This window comes from Cyprinodon variegatus, unplaced genomic scaffold, assembly GCF_000732505.1.
Source record: "Cyprinodon variegatus isolate N-32 unplaced genomic scaffold, C_variegatus-1.0 Scaffold449, whole genome shotgun sequence".
Classification (NCBI taxonomy): Eukaryota; Metazoa; Chordata; class Actinopteri; order Cyprinodontiformes; family Cyprinodontidae; genus Cyprinodon; species Cyprinodon variegatus.
In genome coordinates this window covers 71,308-93,253 of record NW_015150902.1, presented here as the reverse complement: position 1 = coordinate 93,253, position 21,946 = coordinate 71,308, and the positions used below count along the sequence as shown (strand labels likewise).

At 39.9% G+C, this 21,946-nt stretch overlaps 1 protein-coding gene and 3 non-coding genes across 4 annotated transcripts in view; all 4 read right to left on the bottom strand.

Annotated features, from left to right (window-relative positions):
- LOC107093839 (mitogen-activated protein kinase kinase kinase kinase 4-like) overlaps positions 1-21,946 on the bottom strand; it is a 107,582-nt gene that overhangs the window by 36,206 nt on the left and 49,430 nt on the right. Inside the window, 8 exon segments of the mRNA XM_015389140.1 lie at positions 1,120-1,245; positions 1,318-1,452; positions 4,438-4,779; positions 11,853-11,915; positions 16,196-16,324; positions 16,500-16,607; positions 19,224-19,350; positions 19,719-19,791. Of these exon segments, the coding sequence (XP_015244626.1) occupies positions 1,120-1,245; positions 1,318-1,452; positions 4,438-4,779; positions 11,853-11,915; positions 16,196-16,324; positions 16,500-16,607; positions 19,224-19,350; positions 19,719-19,791 (1,103 nt within the window).
- On the bottom strand, positions 6,247-6,318 carry trnaq-uug. The gene has a single exon. It is a non-coding gene; the product is annotated as a tRNA-Gln (tRNA).
- On the bottom strand, positions 8,184-8,255 carry trnaq-uug. The gene has a single exon. It is a non-coding gene; the product is annotated as a tRNA-Gln (tRNA).
- trnaq-uug lies at positions 8,788-8,859 on the bottom strand. The gene has a single exon. It is a non-coding gene; the product is annotated as a tRNA-Gln (tRNA).

Below are 21,946 nucleotides of genomic sequence, written 5' to 3'. Positions count from 1 at the left end.
TCTATTAACCTAAGGTAATATAAATGGTATGGTTGTCACATGTCAGGTACGGCGGTCATTTACCCTGACCAAGGCATCTTACAGTAGAACTGCAGTCAGTCCCTGGACTGGCATGGCTATCACTGCCCCTACAGATTTAGGGATAAATTTCCCACTGGGATCAGCCTCATAGTCATGGTAGAACACTTCTTTGATTTTATTTATTTTGCTCAGGCTACTCTGAAGCCCACAGCCCACCAAATGTTGAAAGGGCAATATTACTGTTAATATATAGTAGAAATTTTACACATTCAGTAATAACATGTCACAGGGTATGGATGGAGAGATGGTCATTTAAGAAGGGGGATGATTTTAAATTTTCTTTTAAGAAGGAGGGTGCCATCCCCCTTCACCCCCCTCAACTCGAGTACTGATAGTTTCATCACCTCGCCTGTTGAAATGTAAATCTGTGTGAAGTTTCTACAGCCAAATGTCAGCAATGCTTTATAGCTACACTAGATGAGCTATATTTGTTTTCTAATATTTCCAAATGTAAAGGAGGTAAATATGTAACAAAAACGAGCAAACGTGATATTTTCTCTTTCTCTCTAATAACTCCTGAAGGTTACAGCTACATTTCTTTCTGTCGAGGATTACAAAGCGCTTTAGTGGGGATTATGTGAAAAGGTTTATAAACAGGAACAGAGGATTGTTCAGCTGCTAAATTGTTTCTCTTCAGACTTGCAGAATCCTTCATGCTGCTGATCCGCTGAAGAAAACGCTTCAGAACTGAGCTGCTGGTTTCTGCAAAGCCTCTGCACTGTAAGAGAGACTTATTAACTGCTCCATCGACTCCATATGGCCTCCTGTGAGTTCAACAAGTTAGCAGCCAACAGACCGGACCCCGCCTGTATTTATCATCTCCTTATTAATTTGGTTAGCCACAATACAAGCAGCCTTATCTGCAGGGGAGCAAGTGAAGACTGTAGGCAGGTAATTAAAATGTTCCGTTAACCCGATGCATCGCCTGAAGAAGGAAATGATACTCATTCCACAGAAGTTAAAAAACAATCCACTGGGCTTTGTTTTAACAGTTTGAAAACGTTTCGTTTCCCAGAATCTTCATTAGATGATACTCACTTTAGGCGGGGTGTCCGAGTCCCAGAAGACGTTGTCGGTGGGGGAGAACGGGGACAGCGGGGAGATGGCCATATCTGACATGGAGCTGCTGTGATGGGCGTCGCGACTGGAGGCGAGGTTGGCGTTCTGGGGAATGAAATAAAGCTCAGGCGACGGCGGCGCTAAAATGAACAAACTCCGGTGTGTGGCTCTGCATACCTGGCTGAGGTGAGCTCTCTGCATGGCCGGGGTACAGGGACTGGAGTTGCTTCCGGAGCCCGACCTGGAGTGCATCTGACTGGGAAGGCCGGCAGCCAGAAGCACCCTGGCTAACTGGGATTCCTGGAGCTCCATCTGAAACAGGACAAACATTTATAACTATTCCTCTCCTTTCTCCTGAGCAGGAACTGGGTCAGTTGAAGTCCTTATGTCTCATAAACCTCTCACTGTCTGTCACCTAGTAAATACTGCGGATAAGAATCTGAAAAGTGTGGCCTGCCTTTAAATTTATCCCTCATTAATGACGCCCATAAATACCAACCACGGTTGCCAAATGCTGAGGTTTCATCCCAAAAGTAATTACTGGTGAACCTTTAAATACTTCTAATTACTCCATAATAATTTATTGAGACATAATAACGGAAGTAATTACATTCATTTTTAAAATGAATTAATTTTTTTAATGAAAATTGTTTTTATTCTTAATTTTAAAGTAATTTCAATAATTTAGTTATTTTGTAGTACATTTTATATTTTCATGGCCTATTTGATATTTGAATCACTTAATGTTTTACATTAATCACATTTATGTATTGTATATCCTTGGCCCTCCTTAGATCTCACATTGATTGTGAAATCAATCTGATAACCCCCCAGCGTTGCGTCTGGAGACCTGCTGGGGGGTGTAAACGCCCACCTTGGAAACCCTTTGGCCTCTCTTATCGCCTGAATGATAACGTTTTTTTTATCATTAAAGCACCAACCTTTTTTTTTTTAAGGTGTTAAAATTGAAATGATTATATAATTACTTTAAATTGTTGATCATGACATTCTTTTAGACAGGCTTGAACTAGGCTGGTTTAAATCTTATTTATTGGACCGATTTCATTTTGTTCATATTAATGGTAAATCTTAGTCATGGGTTACCTGTGGAGTACCACAGGGATCAGTGCTAGGACTAATTCTCGTTACTATATACTGTATATGCTCCCAATCGGTTAAATTATCAGACAGCATGGGATTAATTTCCACTGTTATGCTGATGATACTCAGCTATATCCGTCTATAAATCCTGATAGTTTTAACCCATTAGATAGACTTTTATCTTTGAAATCATTGCTTATAATTGCTTCTTTATCATTCCTACACCTGCGCCATCTTTCTGTTGCTGTTGTGTTTTCTCTTGCAGGGTGATGTAAGCTTTGACAGACTGGACTTTCTGAGCGTTCGGCAACAAATCTTTTCATGAAACGTTAATTCTCGGGAGCACCAGAAGCTTTATTTCCCTCATTCTCGCCTCCTCGAGCAAATGAACACATTTCTGGTTCTTGTGTCATTTACCACAGACTAGAATAATGTGGGGGCAGCATTTCTTCCACTGGGAGGGAGAAGCTGGAGGACAGAGGAAGCTAAATATGAGGCCTTTTGGGAACATCACACTGACCTGTCTGCTTGCTACCATGCGTAGCATCCATGCTAAAAGTGAACATACGCCAAGCTTTGGAAAAAGGAATACGAAAAATAATGATTTATAAAATGATGCTGGCGCAGAAAACCAACAGTTTTCATTTACTGATCTCAGCGTTAACTCCCTGTGTTGGATGTCCTCTACAGCCCCGCATTGGCCCAATGTAGAAATAAAGCAGACGATCCATGCTATTTCATGGTCACTATGGCAACCGCTAAGCAGAGGGCAAAAAGACTTATTAAACCAAGATAGAAATAGATGTGTTGGTGAGTGAGGAGGCGAGTCTGATAAACAAATTTGGTAGCAACAGTAAATAAAAGGAAGCTTAATTAATGTGGAGTAGAAAATGTTAAGGTATGTCTGTTCTTAGCCTCAAAGGCTCAAAAAGAAGGTCATGAGATAAGAATGAGTTAAACAGCCTCTTTCATGGCATGAAGGGGAGGACTGTTGTTTTGAGAAGATCCATCTGGTCAGTGAAAGATATATTAACCTAACAGCGAATGACCTTGATGAACTCAAGTTGTTTTTGCTCCAAATGTTTAAGTGTGAGAAAGTTCTTTATGCAGGGGGTGGGTTGGTTCCCCTGAGGGCAGTGTGTGTGTGTGTTAGGAGTTTCTGTAGAAATATGTATGTACTGAGGTTGCCTCACTCAGAGCTCTATCTCTCCGTCTGAGGACGTTAAATACATTTGAACCTTTTTTATTTGCAGGAAATGCCTCTAGCTTCCTACCTTCACATTAATGAGACTATCAGAGTGACGGACTAACTGATCAGATTAACGACGACGTCCAGGCAGCGTGGAGCTGATCGCTGCCTGGGATATCTCGGATTTATAGATCGTTTCATCGAATTATTTTGTTTCTAAAGGTTTGCTTTGGGCACAGAGTTAAATAATTGTGGATTATTGTTTAACAACTGTTTGGGAATCCATTGAATAGCCGACAGGAACCTCAGAGATGCTAACAGCTGAAATCAATGAAAAACATAGAGGAAAATCTGGAAAAGCAGTGCACCTGTCTGTTAGATTAAAGCAAGCAAAGATGGTGGCATGTCGGATAAGTCATTTAATTATATTTGAATGTTATTTTGGATCTTTGATAAACTGACTGCAGCATAAATTTGCAATAATTGATGAACAGTTTTTAATTTGATCCATAATTCTACCAATTGAGGGCATATATATCACATATATGTCTGAGGAGGCTTTTTTCTGTAAACGTTTCTCTATAGTCAAACACTTGTTCCTCTAACGACCTGTTTGAAGATGAGTTTATTTTTGTTGTGGGTTTTTTTTTTTTTTGCCCTCACAGCCATTAGTTCCTGTCTGGTTTAGCAGCAGCGATAAGAATAGACGTAAGAAACCACAGCAGCCCGGTGTCTGAGTTAAGAAATGTTCTGTCTGTATGAAATCATCCCATCCTCAGCTGTTACTGTTTCCACAGGCCCAGAAACAGACGCTCTGCACCAGCCACTTCCTCTCTGAAGTTTTATTCTACCTCCATCTTTCTGATTCATCATCATGTTTGGTGAAAAACACAGACAGTACGTTAAGCAACCTGAGGTCATGAGCTCTATGCAGAAAAGCTAGAAGGAAAGGTGAAGTGTTGGTGACATCATAGACGTTCTGGCCTGTGGAGGAGAGCAAGGTTTACCGCTATGCGCTGAGTGTTTGCGGGGCGGCCTGCAGCGGCGGGGGAAGCAGCAGAACGAGCGGGAGACAGAGCAGCGGGTTTGTGCCCATTAAAAACGGTCAGCTTCTGGACAGGTGCGACCGGCGCTTCCCTTTGCCTCTGCCTCTCCTTCTCCTTCTGTCTGTGGTCGTGCTGCAGTGACAGGAGCTGGGTTTGGTCTTTGGGCAGGGTGCGGTGGGACCTCCTGCTCACCGGGGGCTGCTGATGCTGGGCCACAGGCTGAGGCTTAGCTGGAGGCAGAAGCTGGGAATGCTGGGAATGCTGGGACTTGTGCTGAAGCAGCGGGTTGGGAGCCACGGCTCTCTATGTAGCAGACATAAAAAGCACCAAACAAACAGACAGAGACTGAAAGTAACAGAATATAAAGATAATACATGCACAACATTGGACTATCATCCAGAACATTTTTTAATTTAATTGCTGTGCAAACATTTACCATGACCTCAAAAGTATTTAAACCCCTGGAAAAATGACATCCAAGGAGGTCAGTTTTCATGAAATAAGAGTATTTTCTCTCGAGTTGAACAGATTAGACAATTCAGCCATAAAATAAGATGATTTATGTTTAAAATAAAAAAGTGGACTGTAATATTTATATTTTAAGGCCATAAACACTCATTCCAATTTTGAATTTTTTTTAGTTCAATCTTGAACATTATGCTCTCTCTGCTTTTCTCATAGTAGCGTCACCTCGTCTGTTGCTGTTTGGCTGTGACTCCACTCTGTAGAGAAATATCAGCTGTGCTGCTGCCATCAACACCTTTGTTTATAGATGTTTGAGCTCGGCCTGTTTTTCAGTGTAGTCCTGTTTCTCTGACTGTGACTGGCTGGATGTGCTCTCTTCATCCTCTGACATGGGAGGTGGCATGGAGCTTGTCTGCCTGGCTGTGTGTTTCCTGGATGGGGCCGCCTTTTAAAGCTGCTTTTTGTATCTCTGCTTCTGTCTCCTTGAACCCCAGTCGGCCTCAGCAGACCTCAGAATCAGGCTCATGCACACTGAGCCTGGTTATGAAAAACTATGAACCAATATGACTGTATGATCTGGTGAACTGTAAAGTGCCTTGGGATGACATGTGTTGTGAATTGGTGCTGTAGAAATTAACTGTATTGAATTGAATGATACCATTATTGGTTGCTTTAGCCGCGTATTTATTCTGACTGTCCAGCTGGTAGGTGGACCTCTGACTGGAGCCTCTAAAAGGTTTTCTTCCAGGATTGACTTGGAATCCTGAAATATAAGTCAGTGTTTTATGAAACAAGTCTATTTTCCTGTAACTAGGTAAGACAATTTGCCAATGGAAAAAGATGATTTAATTTAATCATTTTATTGTAAGGATAAAAATACTCCTATTGGCTGATCATTTTGTCTACCTGCTTAAATCAAGAGCAAATACACTGATTTTAAGAAACTCTTTAACATTGACCAGATAACGAAAAGCAAAGCAAAGAGGAGGCTAAACATAAATATAGAGCCCAGACTCTTTTTACCAGTGAGCCAAGTTTATGAATTCATTTCTGAGTCATTTTATAAAATCAGATCTTTTTACTTTACGACTCCATAAAGCGGTCAAGGGGCAAAAACGTAGGTGAAACTTCAACAAGAGAATGCCACAAAATCTTCTAAGGAAAGCCAAAGTGAAATTTACTTATCCTCCACACAAGACACCAAACATACTATAAGGCATCAAACTCAAAGATAGTACCAATCCACATGTACTCAAAACCATAAACAAAAGCTGCTTTCTGTACTATGAGTAAAGGCAAATAACTAGGTTCTACTGAGATTTGAACTCAGATCACTGGATTCAAAGTCCAGAGTGCTAACCATTACACCATAGAACCCTGAGAACTGTTTATCCCTCAAGGGTTTCTGGATTTCAATAATCTCTATCCTGAGTTCAGTTAGCTTTGTGGCATTTCCGCAAGTTAATCTTTCATGTCGGTATTGAAAATCTTTGACAAACAAAATTTGGAAAAACTGGCATCCTTGCAGCCCAAGTCTACAGTGCTACCAATTGAACCTTGTAAGCTTCAGGGCTTTTCAAGTTTATGGAGTCATTGGTTGGCAGTGGAGTTTTTAATAGGTTCAGTGATTCTTCTTCTTCCATCTATGCATTGGATAGGCAGCCAAGAAGGAGAGAGAAGTGCTCTTTAACTTCTTTAATATTCAACCGGATATTGAAACTTGTACATCCGTTCATTACACACAGAAAGATTCTTCAAGGGTTTCTTTATTGAAATGTCCATGATTAAAACTGAAAACTAATGAAATTCCCAAAGTCAGTATTTAGGAAGACCAAAGCAAAGAAAGGGTCCGTATGAACCTGAAATTTATGAACATGTACAGTTCTCAATCCTTAGTTGGGGCCCCTTCGGTCAGGATTGCTGCAGTTTTGGAGTGTAGGAAGGAGTTGATCAGTCTGTGGTTTTGCCCAGGTGTGACGAGAGCCCAGGTTGCTCTAATAGTGAAATTTAGTTTTTCTGCATATTTAGGTCTGGAGTATCTAATCTTCCTCTGCCTAATACCCTGATAGATATTTAGAGAAACATAGAGAGCCAGGAAACGACTCTATGAATCTGTCAATGGGCAAAAACGTAGGCGAAACTTCAACAAGACAATGCCACAAAATCTTCTAAGAAAAGCCAAAGTGAGCTTTACTTATCCTCCACACAAGACACCAAACATACTATAAGGCATCAAACTCAAAGACAGGAGAGTACCAATCCACATGTACTTAAAACCATAAACAAAAGATAATTTCTGTACTATGAGCTAAAGTCAAGTAACTAGGTTCTACTGATTCTGTAAAAGTTTTAAAAAATCCATTGGACTTGGTTTCCAAGATTTGAAGACGTTTCGCTACCTCTCCAGGAAGCTTTCTCAATTCAAATCTCTGGATCCGCAGTGTGTTTGAGTCTATATATAGTCAAGGCCTTGTTTTGCTTGGAAACATGCAAATGGTAACCGATGAGTGGGTCGTTTGGTTCCATTGTTAGCCTGTAATATCTGAAACCTGTCTATGATTCTGAAGGTCGGTGGTTAAAGGGGGGGATTGTCTCCTGTAATACCTGAAACCTGTCTATGATTGTTAAGGGTCGGTCGTTAAGGAAGTATTGTTCACCGGCTGGAGTGGGTAGGTGCTTTGTTCCTCTGTGATGGGGTGGGCAGTGTGTGATATCTGGAAGGGATCATCTCTATAACTGAATTGTATGTTTTTGGAAGCTGGAATCTGAGTCCACCACCTCTGTTTAAAGGTGGTTTTTCTCTCTTAACATAGATGGCTTCCTTCACGCCCCTCTCAAACCACCTATTTTCTTTATCCAGAATGTGAACATTCTGGTCCTCAAAAGAATGTCCTTTGTCCACATGGTGTTGATGTGCTGCGGAGTCTTGTCCAGAGGAGGGCACTCTTCTGTGTTGGGCCATGCGTCTGTGGAGAGGTTGTTTGGTTTCTCCAATATCACACAGGTTTCAGATATTACAGGCTAACAATCGAACCAAACGACACTCATCAGTTTCCAAGTAAATACAAGACCTTGTCTATATAAAGACTCAAACTCACTGTGGATCCAGACATTTGAATTGAGAAAGCTTCCTGGAGAGGTGGCGAAACATCTTCAAATCTTGGAAACCAAGTTCAGAGGATTTTTTTAAAAACTTTACAGAATTACTATGACCTGGATGACTGAGAACCTTCATCAGCAGTAGGTTCTACTGAGACTTGAACTCAGATTACTGGATTCAAAGTCCAGAGTGCTAACCATTACACCATAGAACCCTTAGAACTGCTTATACCTCAAGGATTTCTCGATTTCAATAATCTCTATCCAGAGTTTAGCTCACTTTGTGACATTTCCACAAGTTGATCTCTCATGTCGGTATTGCTCTGATAGTGAAATTTAGTTTTTCTGCATATTTAGGTCTGGAGTATCTAATCTTCCTCTCCCCAATACCCTGATAGATACTCTATGGGGTTATACTGAGATGAGTTCTATAACCAATTAAGAAAAGGAGATACAATGGTCAATAATTTCAGGCAATGCTAGATTTGGCTCTGTGTGCAGGGGCAAAGTCCATTTAAAGGAGGAAACCTGGATGTCCCTAAAGTTGGCAAGTAGGAGGACCTGTTAACATCTCTAAAGCTCCAAGTAGGTAACTGCACTTAACTGAGTAAACTCAGTGGACCAAGAACAACAACAGATGTCATAGCACAGCAAACCCTCACAGACTGCAAATGATGGTGAAATAGAGTTTATGAAGTTCTCAAATGCAGTCTCTGGTTTAGCACTAAGCAGACAAAGACATCAACCAGGTTCTATTGAGACTTGAACTCAGATCACTGGATTCAAAGTCCAGAGTGCTAACCATTACACCATAGAACCCTTAGAACTAAAGGGTTTCTCGATTTCAATAATCTCTATCCATGGATAGAGATTATTGACTTTGTGACATTTCCACAAGTTAATCTCTCATGTCGGTATTGAACAACTTTGACAAACCTAACTTGGAAAAACTGGTATCCTTGCAGCCAAAGTCTAGAGTGCTGTGCCATGACCTCCTGCTTGGAAAGAGCAGAAATATGCCAAAGCCCACTTGTAAAGATTGGCCTCATCACATGAAGCTAAAGATGGAGGCTGTAAAGAAGCCAGAGAGTCTGAGGGGTAGAAATGCTTCTCCAAAGCTTTGGGGTTAATCTAAAACCTTGTGACATGGCAGTATGGACGCTCTATTGGAAGTCAACATCAGCATATACATTGGCTTACAAAAGTTTTCACACCTCTAGAATGTTTCCCCATGTCAGATTATAATCCCTAAGAGAAGAATAGTGAAGTAGCAAGAAAATTATACACAATGTGTTTTATTTTTCACAAAGAACAAATCTAAAAAGTTTTCATCCCTCCGTATACAGTGCTTTGTGGAAACACCTTTTGCTGTGATTACAGCTGCTAGTCTTTTACGGTTTGCATTAGAGATTGACTGATGCCAATTGAGTTTTCGGCATCTGTTAAACCGATCCCTGATATTTGCTGCTTCTTGGGGCCGATATTACTTTTTCTCCCTCCATTTACATGACAAAATAATAATAATAAAAAAAATGTAACTAGTTCAAGTTAAAACAAATGTTAACATTTATTGACAAAATGGAACTAAACATTTAACAATAAAATAAATAGCAAATGGAGGCAAGGGCTCACATGCATCACATGATCTAAAGGTGTTGTTGATAAATGCATTAATGAATCGACCACCTGAATCCCTACAGGACAAAAAGGGCCAATACTGGCCTAAAATATCGGCCGACTGATGCATCAGTGTAGCTCTGTCTACCTCCAGCACAGCGGTAACTAATAAAAAGTGGAGTCCAAAAAAAGGAACAAGGTTACTTTAAACAGAATTTAACACTGAAATATAAAGCAGCTGTTTGTGCTTCCAAGTTATACATTGAATTTTTCAATAAAAAAATTTTCCATTTTAAAATCTAAAGCGCATTTTGAAACAATCTTTCACAGTTCAGTATACAGACGATTTCCTGACTTTCATATCTTTTATAACACCTGAACTTTTTTTTTTACCATTTGTTTCAAATTTTAATGTCTTAATGTTGGCAGTGGGCTTTAGGCTGCCCTGCAAGGCTTTAAACCTGGGTTTGAATGGAGACTAAGCCATTCTAAAGCACAGATCAAGGAGCTCATTTTGAGCCTGGATCCAGATTTATTTTTGATTCTGTTCATGGTGGAGAATCCTGCTTCACAGCAGCAGGTTGAGCCAAACATCCTCTAAATGTNTGACTGATGCCAATTGAGTTTTCGGCATCTGTTAAACCGATCCCTGATATTTGCTGCTTCTTGGGGCCGATATTACTTTTTCTCCCTCCATTTACCGTACATGACAAAATAAAATAAAAAAAAAGTGGGCTTTACAATATTAACAGGAGAAGCGGTGCAAGCAAAGTTAGACACTGCCCTCCAACAACATGCGGTAATTTATAAATGTTTTAAATCTGGTTGGATCCAGATTCGGACCCCGGTTCACATTCACTAATCTGTGACATCTGCTATAGTCCATAAGCGGGCCAGTGTGGACAAAAAAATGCCAGGGCCAAAAACCATTCCCAGTCCAAGTCTGGCAATGAGCTTGTCGCAGGTATGACAGATATTTTAGATTTATGCCCAATATTAAAGCATGGTCTGTGCTGTTATTCCACACCACAACACAAGAGGAACAATCACGACCTAGCTGTGGAGCATAGACTGGGTCGTAAATCATGTCACAAGGGAAGAAAGTATAGTTTCTTCCTCTGATATGTTATTAGCAATATGTTTTAAAACACTAATGGAACCAGATTATGGTCGTATTTCAATCTTTATAGAACACCTATACCTAGAAGAGATGTGTTTACTGGCCTGCATAAGATAACGGAAAAAAAACAGATTTAAGACAGGATTTTTTTTTTTTAAATAGAAATTTTTGGGAGAATATCATCTGATAAAGAGAACATTTATATACACGTTTAACCCAGAATGATTTGACATTTAAATATGATTCCCCTACGACTTTAAGGACCCACATTCAGCAGTTAAACTGGTTAACTTTCCTATCTACCATCAGCTTTGTATTCTGGGTCTTATCAGAGCAGGTTCCTGATTGAAAATCTAACAGGGTCACTTCCACGGCTATGAGACATCCTGGGTATGAGCACAATTCCCTACGACATTAAAATAAAAGCGATAAACACTGGTTTAAAGCTGCTCATAGAGCAAAGTCAGTGTCAGTGCTCTCCTCTGGGTTCACCAGAAACAAACTAACCAATAGTCATTTAGCATCTGCCTCAACCTGATTAATTCCCCAGCGTGTTAATGCCAAGCCTTTCAGTTCATCCGAGTTCAACCAGTTCCTCCTTCATGTTTCTCTTCAGCCGCCTTTAACCCTCACGTTCCCTTTTGTCTCCCATCTGTCCACGTTAGGGAAGCAAACAGGAAGCCACCCGCTTCTCATTCAGGTCTTTTCTCTAACATATCAGTCCGTAGAGTCAAAACCTTTATAGCCTCATATAGAAAAGTCACCTCAGATCTGCTAAGATTTTAATATTTGATGCATCAAAGGTGAAAAAGTCGAGTGTATCTGGCATCTGAGTCCCAAAGCTCCATCCAGCCTTGAATGTAAGGAGCAGTTATCATCTTTTAAACCCAGAATGAGGTAAAAATGAATCAAATTCACAAAACTAGAGACAGTGGAGAATAGAGATAAAAAAAAATGAAAAAAAAGAGAAAAAGGCACCAGATTCAACAAAAACTTTCAGATTTAGTTGAATCTGTTGCTAGAGTAATAGAGGAATTAACAGTGTTTAATTGGAAAAGTAAATGAGCTTTATTACCTGCTCCGCTGCGGAGTCCAGAGGCCTCACTGATGCATTATCACGCTGCCTGCCTCCGTGATCCTGTCCACACACACAGAAACACGTCTGTAAACAGATAGCCGCATATAAAAACATCCCATGTCTCCATTTGGATTTATTTCTTCTGCAGAGATTTTGAACCTTGATTTGAAGGTTTCAGTTGATCGGACCTGCAAACAGCTGTCCCACACCCACTTGTTCTCGTTATCTGGCAAATGCTGAGGTCTTCACGAGAAGTCAGAGAGATGGTGACTAAAATATTCACCGTAGAGCTTTTTAGTCTGCCCCTCAAGCCTAAATATTTCATTATGACCTCATTTTTAATTTCACCTGAAAAAAATCTAATCCAAACACCCTTAACTTTGCAACATCTATGTTTTGGTAATTCATGGATTTGAATATTTGCAGTGTTTGCACCACTGCTTTTGAACGGTGTTTGTTCTGCTTGGACTTGGGGGGGGGGGGGGGGTCAAGGTGAGGGGGGGTCCACATTCAGCAGAGCTTAAGCCGTGATGGCAGCTTAGCAGGCCGCAGACGTACACAGAGCAAACTGCCAGTGATGAGACAAAATGATATAAAACAAAAGTAGGAGTCAAACTGGTTTGTGATTAAGGAAATAAGTCCAGCTAATCTCATCACCATTAACTATATTTAAATTTCTGATTCAGCCATGTTGGTATTAAAATTCTGCTTAAAACTAGATCAATTGTTGAAAAACAGAACTTATGGATTATTTTTATTGATATTTAGCTCTTCATGTTACAGAGACATCCTCTTTATACTTCAGAAAACTCCTGTGTTTAACAGAATGGCTGCTTATCAATTAACTGTTATTCAACAATAACATCAATTAACTTTAGATTAATTAATTCATCAATTACCTGCATCCCAATTTATAACATTTAACATGTAAGAAAAACATAAAAAGGAAAACAGAACAAGCAGTTATAACAGATAGACCTATGTAATGACATTTAGTCTGTATAGTGATATTTATTAATATCGTATCTATTGATTTATATACCTAACCAGTTTTATTTCTGTTCCCTACATTATTTTGTTTTTCATTCTTAAAAAGTTAGAAAAAAAGAAAAAAAAAACTTGAAGGAAATCAATGCTCATGATTTGTATGGAAGGGGATTAGGGCCACTGGATAAAAATAAAAAAGTTAACTGCTTTTTATGTTATTTGAGTTTAATATGGGAAAAATAGGCCTAAATCTGACATTTTTAATCTGAATTCTGACTTTTTCCTTACAATTGTGACTTTTTTCACAGAAAGAAAGTGGAACTTTTTTTTTAGACCACTTATTTTCATTGTTTTACGGAAGAGGATTGTTAACCTGACAACAGCCAGATGCATGTCTCGCTCCGCCTAGCTCCACTCACATACATCTGGGACACCGCTCATTGAAAGCGATTTCCACAACCGAGTTTATGGTCTGGCCAATCAGGACTAGAGGTGAGTATTGGCATGAGTGTTGCGATTCGACACATGTTGCGATACTTGGGTCACGATACGATATTATCACGATATTGCAGTATTACTATATATTGCCATATTTTCCCCAGATCGATATTATATTGGGCAGCCGAATATCATGATATATCGCCAAAACGATTATTTCCCACACCCCTAATCAGGACGCAGGGCGGGTGTGTCCTGCATGTGACGTAGTGGAGAAGCGAGTTCTGTAAGTCGTTCGTCTGTACTTTTTTGGTTGGCTTCTTTTTTAAAAATAAGTCTGCTGTGCACAATGTTGCCTTTCATGGCCCAAACGACATTGATCATTTACCGACATTGCGCTGATTCCACTGTTGCTATATCCAAGATGTCGGCTGTTCTGTTTTGTTTTTTTCCTGCGTAGCTCTCACAGCGTCACGGGTTAGCTTCGGTGTGAGTGGTTGAAATAGCACGTCGATAAAGATGACAGACAAGTGGCTTCTCCAATCATATGCAAGGAGTTTTGATAAGGCCCAGCCTTCAGTAAAGGCAATTCCTATGGCGGTTTCACAGATGTATGTGAGTGGAGCTAGGCGGAGCGAGACATGCATCTGGCTGTTGTCAGGTTAGAGGATTATGGCCACTAAAAAAAAATAGTTAACTGATTTTTTTATTTTATTTCAGTTTAACATTGGAAAAAGGTCAGTATTCTGACATTAATCTCAGAATTCTGCAATAATCTCAGAATTCTCATTTTTATCTCAAAATTCAGATTTTTTCTCAGAATGTTGACTTTTTCTATTGAAGAGAAGTAGGGCCATTGGGGGAAAATTTTACTTTTTTAAATTTTCATTTGAGTTTAATATGTTCCATATTCAATAATATCCACCCACATCCTGTGGGTGCAGGGTCATTTTGAGCACCATTTCACTTTTCTTTCACTCATTCACCGCAGTTCTTCCAGTAGTCCACACTTTCTCTGCTCTCTTTTTCTTTTTCACGCTCCAGAGGGCTTTACCGTATTAACAGGAGAAGCAGCGCAAATGAAGTTAGACACTGTTGTCGGACAACATGCGGTTATTTAGAAATGGTTTAAATCAGGTTTGATCCGAATCCATGTTCGCTAATCCCTGACCTCTGATCTAGAGTCAGTCTCTAACCACCTGTTTGAGACAAAGGACAGGAAAACTTTAATCAGAGAAGCAGCAAAGACAGCTTTGGTAACTAGGGGAGATAAAAGGAAACCACATGTTAGCCACAAACCACAGAGAGGACATTTCGCGCATGTGGCAGAAGGTGCTGAGCTCAGATGAGAGCAGGAGTCAAACTGTGGCCCGAAAGCAAAAAGCAGAAAATCTGTTTGAGCAGATCTAAACACAATAGACTAACCTACCATTTCAGTGAAGGTAAACATGGTGACTACCCATCTGATCACCAGGAGGGCCGCCCTAACATGCAGCACACTATCCCCCTACTACAGTTTCTACATCTATGGCTCTGCTTGACAGGTAGACTCACAGGAAAGGGTTTTTACTGCTTTAAAAAGAAATGTCATTATTCATTGAACAAAAAACAGGATAACCCAAAGCGACTGACTTTACAGCCTCAGTTCCACTGAATGTGGAAGCGCTGCGCCTTCGCAGCTGATTACAGTAAATCTAATCTGTCAGAGCGGCTCCACCCGCCACTTCTCTAGAATACGTCGTTGTTCTATTTTTGACGCCTGCGGCACCAAATCCATGTCGACCTGATGCAGGGCGGGTTGTAAAGGCAGGAAGTCAGTCCATGAAAAGCAAAGTGGATCCAAGTAGAAGCAGTTTCTAGACTTTAATGTCAGAAAAAAAATCTGTTCACACAGTTAATGGAAATGTTCACTTAATGTCTTAAAAACTATACTAAACGAAACTAAGTCTAATGCTACGTTTACACCTAAAGCAGCAGAGGCAGCAGAAGCAGCTAGTTTACATGCAAAGTTAGAGGTTGACGCTCATAAAGGCACAGTAAAAAGGTCCGGCAGCGCATCTTGAGCAGCTGAATCAACCAATCAGAGAAGCTGATCTGGGAGCTAGCAGGGAGACAGACACAGCACTGCTGATGCAGATCGCTATGATCACTCCTCTTAAACAGTTTATTAACGCCTAAATTAACTTAAAATGTTGAAATCTGCCGGCAAATTATGTTGGCTTTTATTATCCTGATTCCTGCAGTTCCAGCCGCCGCGAACAGTAGCGACAAACCATGAAGAGGCGACCGGGCCAGAGGCTGCTGTTGAATGGGATTCCTAGTGACAGAGCACCGCTGGTGTACAGGGGTCTGAATGGCTCTGACAGAGAAATACTATTTGAAGGCAGGATGGTGATCTGGATGAAGTGACTGCACAGACAACATGCAGTCATTTATAAATGTTTTAAATCAGGTTGGGTCTGGATTAGCCAGCAGGTGGGTCCAGATCAGGAACCTGGTCCGCTAGTTTTTACCACAACCTTGGCCAATAAACTCACCTGTTTGCTGTTTTCAGTCACTGAATAAATAGTAACAACTGTGCATTTAAACACACTGCTCCACTGGAACCTTCTTCACCATTTGATGTCAGTAAAGGCAAACTGTTGAGAACAACTTTATATCCTCCCATTTGTAACGAGGCTGGCGCGCGCGGTCTGCACCAACTTACAAATAATCAGAGGTGTGCGACCTAGCACTGAGGCTGCGCGCAAGGTTCATACTTGGGGGCAGGGATGGTGTGATTGCCTCACTTTTGGCGCACATGCTCGCGCTCTGTTTGACGCAGCGTGTATAAACCAATCAGAATTCAGGCTTTGGTCTTAAAGCTAGCTGTTAGCAGAAAACCTGCAAACTGAGATCAGAAAAACACTCCTCACCTGTCTCCTCTCACACCTCCTGTTTTTCTCCTCAAGCAAGATTCTGTTGTCATGGAGCTCAGACTCGTCCCCTATAAAGACCTCCTGAAGCTCCGCCCACTGAACGCCACACTCAGCCAGCCTCTGCTGCTGTGAAGAGCAGAAATATTAAATGTTTATTGGTCGTTGTTGTTGGGTTTAGAAAAAGTTGCAGAGCTGGAGGGTGATGGAAGACGACAGATGTGCTTTCAGCCAGAGGAGGCTGAAGGTGGAGCGTCTGGCTGGAACCACGTGAAGAAGGAAGCAGAGTCCTCGCTGAACTTACATTCTCCAACCTCTGCCGCTGCTCCTGCTGCTGCTGGACTCGTCTCTGTCTGTCGGCCAGAATCTGCCTGATTCGTTCCTGTTCAGCCAGCTGCTGCCTGTGCTGCTGCTGCAGAGACACAGATTCATCAGCAGGACGAATAATATATTCATCTACACACGGCATTAATGTCCTTTTATGGAGGAAATACCAATACGCATTATTTCAGTTTATTTATTTCTTTTTTTGTTATCAGTTTCCCCTTTAAACACTACGGAAAAGGATTAGAGCCACTGAAAAGATTAAAAAAGTTAAGTGATTTTTAAATATAAGTAAGTAAGTCAGACGATGCAGCAACAAAATAAGGTATGAGAAACAAACTACAACATTTTAGTTCAAGGGCGTAATACCTACTTATTTTATGAGCAAAAACACTAATCCCTTCAGCGGATCATTTTATTTACCTGCTTAAGGTCAAATACACTGATCTTAAGGTTTCTTTTCTTATTTCGATCAGGTTTTGCAGAGTAAAGGTCCAGAAGGCATCGACCCAATGATATCAGGTCTTTAGCAAAAGGTAAATTGGCTATTTTTCATCTGATGCTAAATTAAGTGAGAATGCATCTAAAACGCTTTCCTTCAGCTTCTCCTCTGGGAAGAAGCGAGACACTGTGCATTAAGGATCTATTTCATAAATAACAGCCACTAATTGAACAAGTTAAATCTGATGATATCATTTTAGTTTAATATGGTAAAAAAGTCAGAATTCTGATTTAAATCTGATTTTTTCTCAGAGTTCTGACTGAATACTGACAGCTTACAAACATGTTAGCATCAAGCCGTAGCCATGTCTGTTTTAGAGACTAAACTAGCTCTCTTGTTTTAATCACCTTCTGCTCTTCCATTAATGAAATTGTATCACCGGGGACCCCTCAGGCATGTAAAAAGTCGCCTAATTCTGTCATTTTCCACCAATGTGAGAAAAAAAAATGAGAAAAAAAGTCAGAATTTTGAGATTAAAAAAAAAATTTTGAGGAAAAAAAGTCAGAATTCTGACCTTTTTCCTCATATTAAACTGAAATAAAATTCAAAAATCTGTCAACTTTTTTTTTTTTAGTAGCCCTAATTCTCGTCCATAACACTAAAAATAAGTGATCTAAAAAAAATTTAATAATTAAAAATAATTGTATTCGTCCTTAATTTCAGCGGATGAAGGGAACAAGAATTTTGTTTGCTGTAAAAGAAAAGAATTAGATATAAGGCAAGTTTTATTCCAACAGCAAATAGTTTTACCTGCTCAACTCAAGGAAAATTTTAATATTTAAAGATAAATTGACTTTCTTATATTTCAGTTTTAGCAGTGAAGAACCTGATAAGGTGGAACAAGAAATGATAAAATTATTTATAAACCTTTACATTTTAAACATTACAACCAAACCGTTGAACTTCCTCTCTCAGCTACTTTTAGCTCCTCTACAACATTTTCACTTCCCTTTTAATTTTTCACCAGTTTTATTGTTTCTTACCTCAAACCCTGATCTGAAAATAAGACACAAATTCACCTAAACAGGACAATTTGTCCTTAATTTAAGCTGCCAAATAAGATGATCTACCAATAATCTGTCTTCATCTTTAGAACAAGAAATTATGCATTTGAAATAACTTAATAGATTTTTTTTTTTATTTCAGCGATAAACATAAATCATCTCATTCTATCAAAACAATGAAAATTTTAAAGAAAAACTATTTTTCAATGCGGTATTACTTTAAAAAATGCTTAATGTTTTTGTTGTAAAGAAATGGAAGCATTGGTCGTTTAAAGAGAGCGCTAATGATTGATTTTAGATAAAGCATGAGCTCGATTTAAAGGATATGGACTGTGATAGGAAAGCAACGAAAACAACAAAATATATATGACCCATTAAATTAACTTAACCTGCAAAAACTGAATACAAGTCATTGTTTCTTAAAAAGGGGAATTTTCACTTGATTTGAGGCTTAGGGGAGAGTTAAGTCAGACGATGCAGCGATACAATAAGGTATAAGAAACAAAGTCCATGATTTTAGTTCAAGGGCGTAATACCTTTATTTAATGAGCAAAAACACTAATCCCATTAGCGGATCATTTTATTTACCTGCTTAAGGTCAAATACACTGATCTTAAGGTTTCTTTTCTTATTTCGATCAGGTTTTGCAGATTAAAGGTCCAGAAGGGATCGACCCAATTATGTTGGGTCTTTAGCAAAAGGTAAATTGGCTATTTTTCATCTGATGCTAAATTAAGTGAGAATGCATCTAAAACGCTTTCCTCCAGCTTCTCCTCTGGGAAGAAGAGAGACACTGTACATTAAGGATCTGTTTCATAAATAACAGCCACTAATTGAACAAGTTAAATCTGATGATCCCTGCGGTGCAGTGAACGATGCTGAGGATATAAACTCTAAAACGATACATTCACTGGCGGCTGGCCCAAAAGGGGGCGTAAACTTTAAAGATCCTTTCTCTTTAAAGAATCTAAATCAAGAATCGAACGAGGAATGAGACCCGTTTAAATTCAAACGATGGCCGACCCCAGTCACTAGTCAGAGGTTGTTAGGCTGGGAATCAGTGTAAATCTCTAACTAATCCTTCATTAGAAACATGAGTAGATCCCGTTCAGCAAAGATATTCAGAATGACTTTAGTTTGATCCAGATTCCAGTGTTGCAGGTGTACAGACACAACATCATGCTAAAAGAGAACCTGCCTGCTGTCGTTGCGGACCCCCTCCTCCTCCTCTGTGACCCCCCTCTCTGCCTCCTTCCCGATCTTCGGTCTGTAAGCGAAGAAACTCCCGCCTTAACGTCCATTCACCGGGAGCGTTGACGATGGAGCTGAGAGAGGAAGAGAAACGGAGAGAAGTCAGACCAACAGAGTAGCGGTCTGGTCCACTGGAGGGGGCCAATCAAAACCCACTCAGAGGTCCTCCTGGGAACAAACGCTCCATCAGAGGAGCCATCTGTTGTTGGGCATGGAGGGACACCAACAGAGCGACTCCTGCAATCTGTGGACAGGATTATAATCCCTGTTGGGCTGTCTGGGCACCAAAAGACAGAGAAAAACTCTTTTATAAAATCTCTGAGTGTATTTTGGGTTTCTGCATCCGCTAACAGCCTGACAGAACAGTTCACCATCATCCGTCCCCAACATCCCATCTGGTTTCTTAAGCCGCCTGGCAGGAGCAGGTAAAATGGATGATTACCTGGGTTCACCTTCCTCCTCTGTGACATCATCTTCTTCGTCCTCGCTGCCGCTGTATTTAAACTCCTGATCCTCTACAAGAGAGAAACGTAGTGGTTAAAATTTCAGCTTCACCTGATAAAGGCTGATTATCAGCCTGATATGTTTGTATAATCAGCAACAGGACAGGAACACAATGTTTGCACAACTTTACTCATTACTCAGCACAGGTTAGATAGACCACTTCCTGTTGTGTGGGGGCATCTACAAAAGTCCATTTGCCTCATGAAGCCGGACATACAATGTGCGATTTTTAAAATTGTTGCACGCAGCTACAGCTCACACCGTACGACCAAACCGCAGGGTTTCAGGTACCTACTCAAGTTAAGGGTAGATACACTTAATTTAAGACATTTTTACTTATTTCTAGATCGTTTTTCCAGTGTTAGAACTGCATTGCTTTCACTGGTACTGGTGTTATTAATGCCTCGGGGGCTTTAGTGCACACTAACACTCATACTCTAATGTGATGTATGTGATGAAGGGTTTGTACTGAAACTGAAATCTCAATTGCAATGCAAATTGTAGCTGTCAATAAAGAAATTGGTTGATTGAATGATTGTATTCATAGCACAGATGTCCATTTCTTTGTGTTTTCGCCACATTGGATCTCAGACCTTCCTTCACTATTTTAACACCCCACTGGGAGGCGCTTATAGAAGGCTACTTCCTTGTTCATGGTTTATCCAGGAATGAGTAACTCTAATTTAACGCTTTTTAATGATATTTTAATGTTCTTTTTAATTTTATTGCCATCACCAAGTACCCATGACGATCATGTAAAACACGGCGAAATCCTTCATCATCTTTACCATCGACAGGCTGCAGCCTTGTCCTGAATTCCTCGTTTTCCAGCCACTTTTGTTGAAATTAGCATTTTCCCATTCTCTAGCTTTTTCTCTGCCTTGAGCTTCTTTTCCGAACGTACGGCTTTACGATCAACTGGAAGCAGTTCTGCGCAAACATGTGGAACCATTTATATCTGATATAATATAGACTAAATCTTTTTAATAAAGCATTTTAAACGCCACGATAATCACATTTATTGAATTTTAATGCCAATTAAGGCCTTAACTTAAAAAAATATTAATTTAAAGACTTTTAATAATTTTTTATGACATGTGGAAACCATGTGGTTTACTGCCTCAGCACACACTCAGTCTGGCACCATGCACAAGTTTTTCCAACTTTATTTACTAACTGAACAAAAACAAAGTACGTAGCAATATTTCAGACAAACTTTGTATGCAGTCAGAGTGAACTGCTCGCATAGAAATAGAAATCATAGAAATCATGTTTGTCTCAAATCCGTCCAAAAGATCTCTACTTGAATTAAAGCACCTTGCTCCAAGGAATGCCTTCACAGTGGTCTGTGTGTGTCTGACAACACAATGCAGCTCCATGTCACATGGAATAGATGATAAGAAACAGGTTCAGAGATCAGAGCACGGACGTTTAGGATGGGTGGTCAGGAAACATCCCCCAGATAACCTCAAGGAGAGTCTGTGTCTGGTGGATAAAAGGAACCAGGACAAACTGGGATCAACTCCAAGAACAGGTCACAGTTGGTCAAGACTGGACCTGAAGTTGATGTTGGATTAAATGAAGAGTTCTCCACATGAAACTTCTAGACCAAACTTGTAATTCCTGAGGTTACAAATAGGTGAATGGTGTTATCAGTAAGTAAGGATGAGGACAGCAGCCCACTGAACAGTACCACAAACTGTTGCTCATCAGAAACTAAAATGTTTTTCCCTCATCGCTAAACATGGAAAACATGGCGCCTGGTTGATCTTTCACTTCTGACAGTCCTGATTAGAGATAGACGGATAAATCGGCTGACACGACCATGCGTTCGTCATTCATTAGTAGATTCAGCAGCCGTGCCTTGCTGTCCATCGTTAATGTTATCTTTGATTTGATGATAGATACAACTTTTCTTTATATATTCAGTACGCTGTGTAAAATGTGTTATTGTGTCATCTTTACATGTTAAAGGAGGATTAGAAAGTAATGCTGGCTCCAAGAATGGGCCAAAACATAGAAAAAAATATAATAAAAACATTTTAGTCATGAAAAAAGTTTTAAAAGGGACTTTGTTTTCTCATGTTTTATTAAAAACCTTTTTTTATATAATCACTTTTTTCCAAAAAGTATTTCAGATGTTCCATTTCCTTTTTCTTTGTTGTC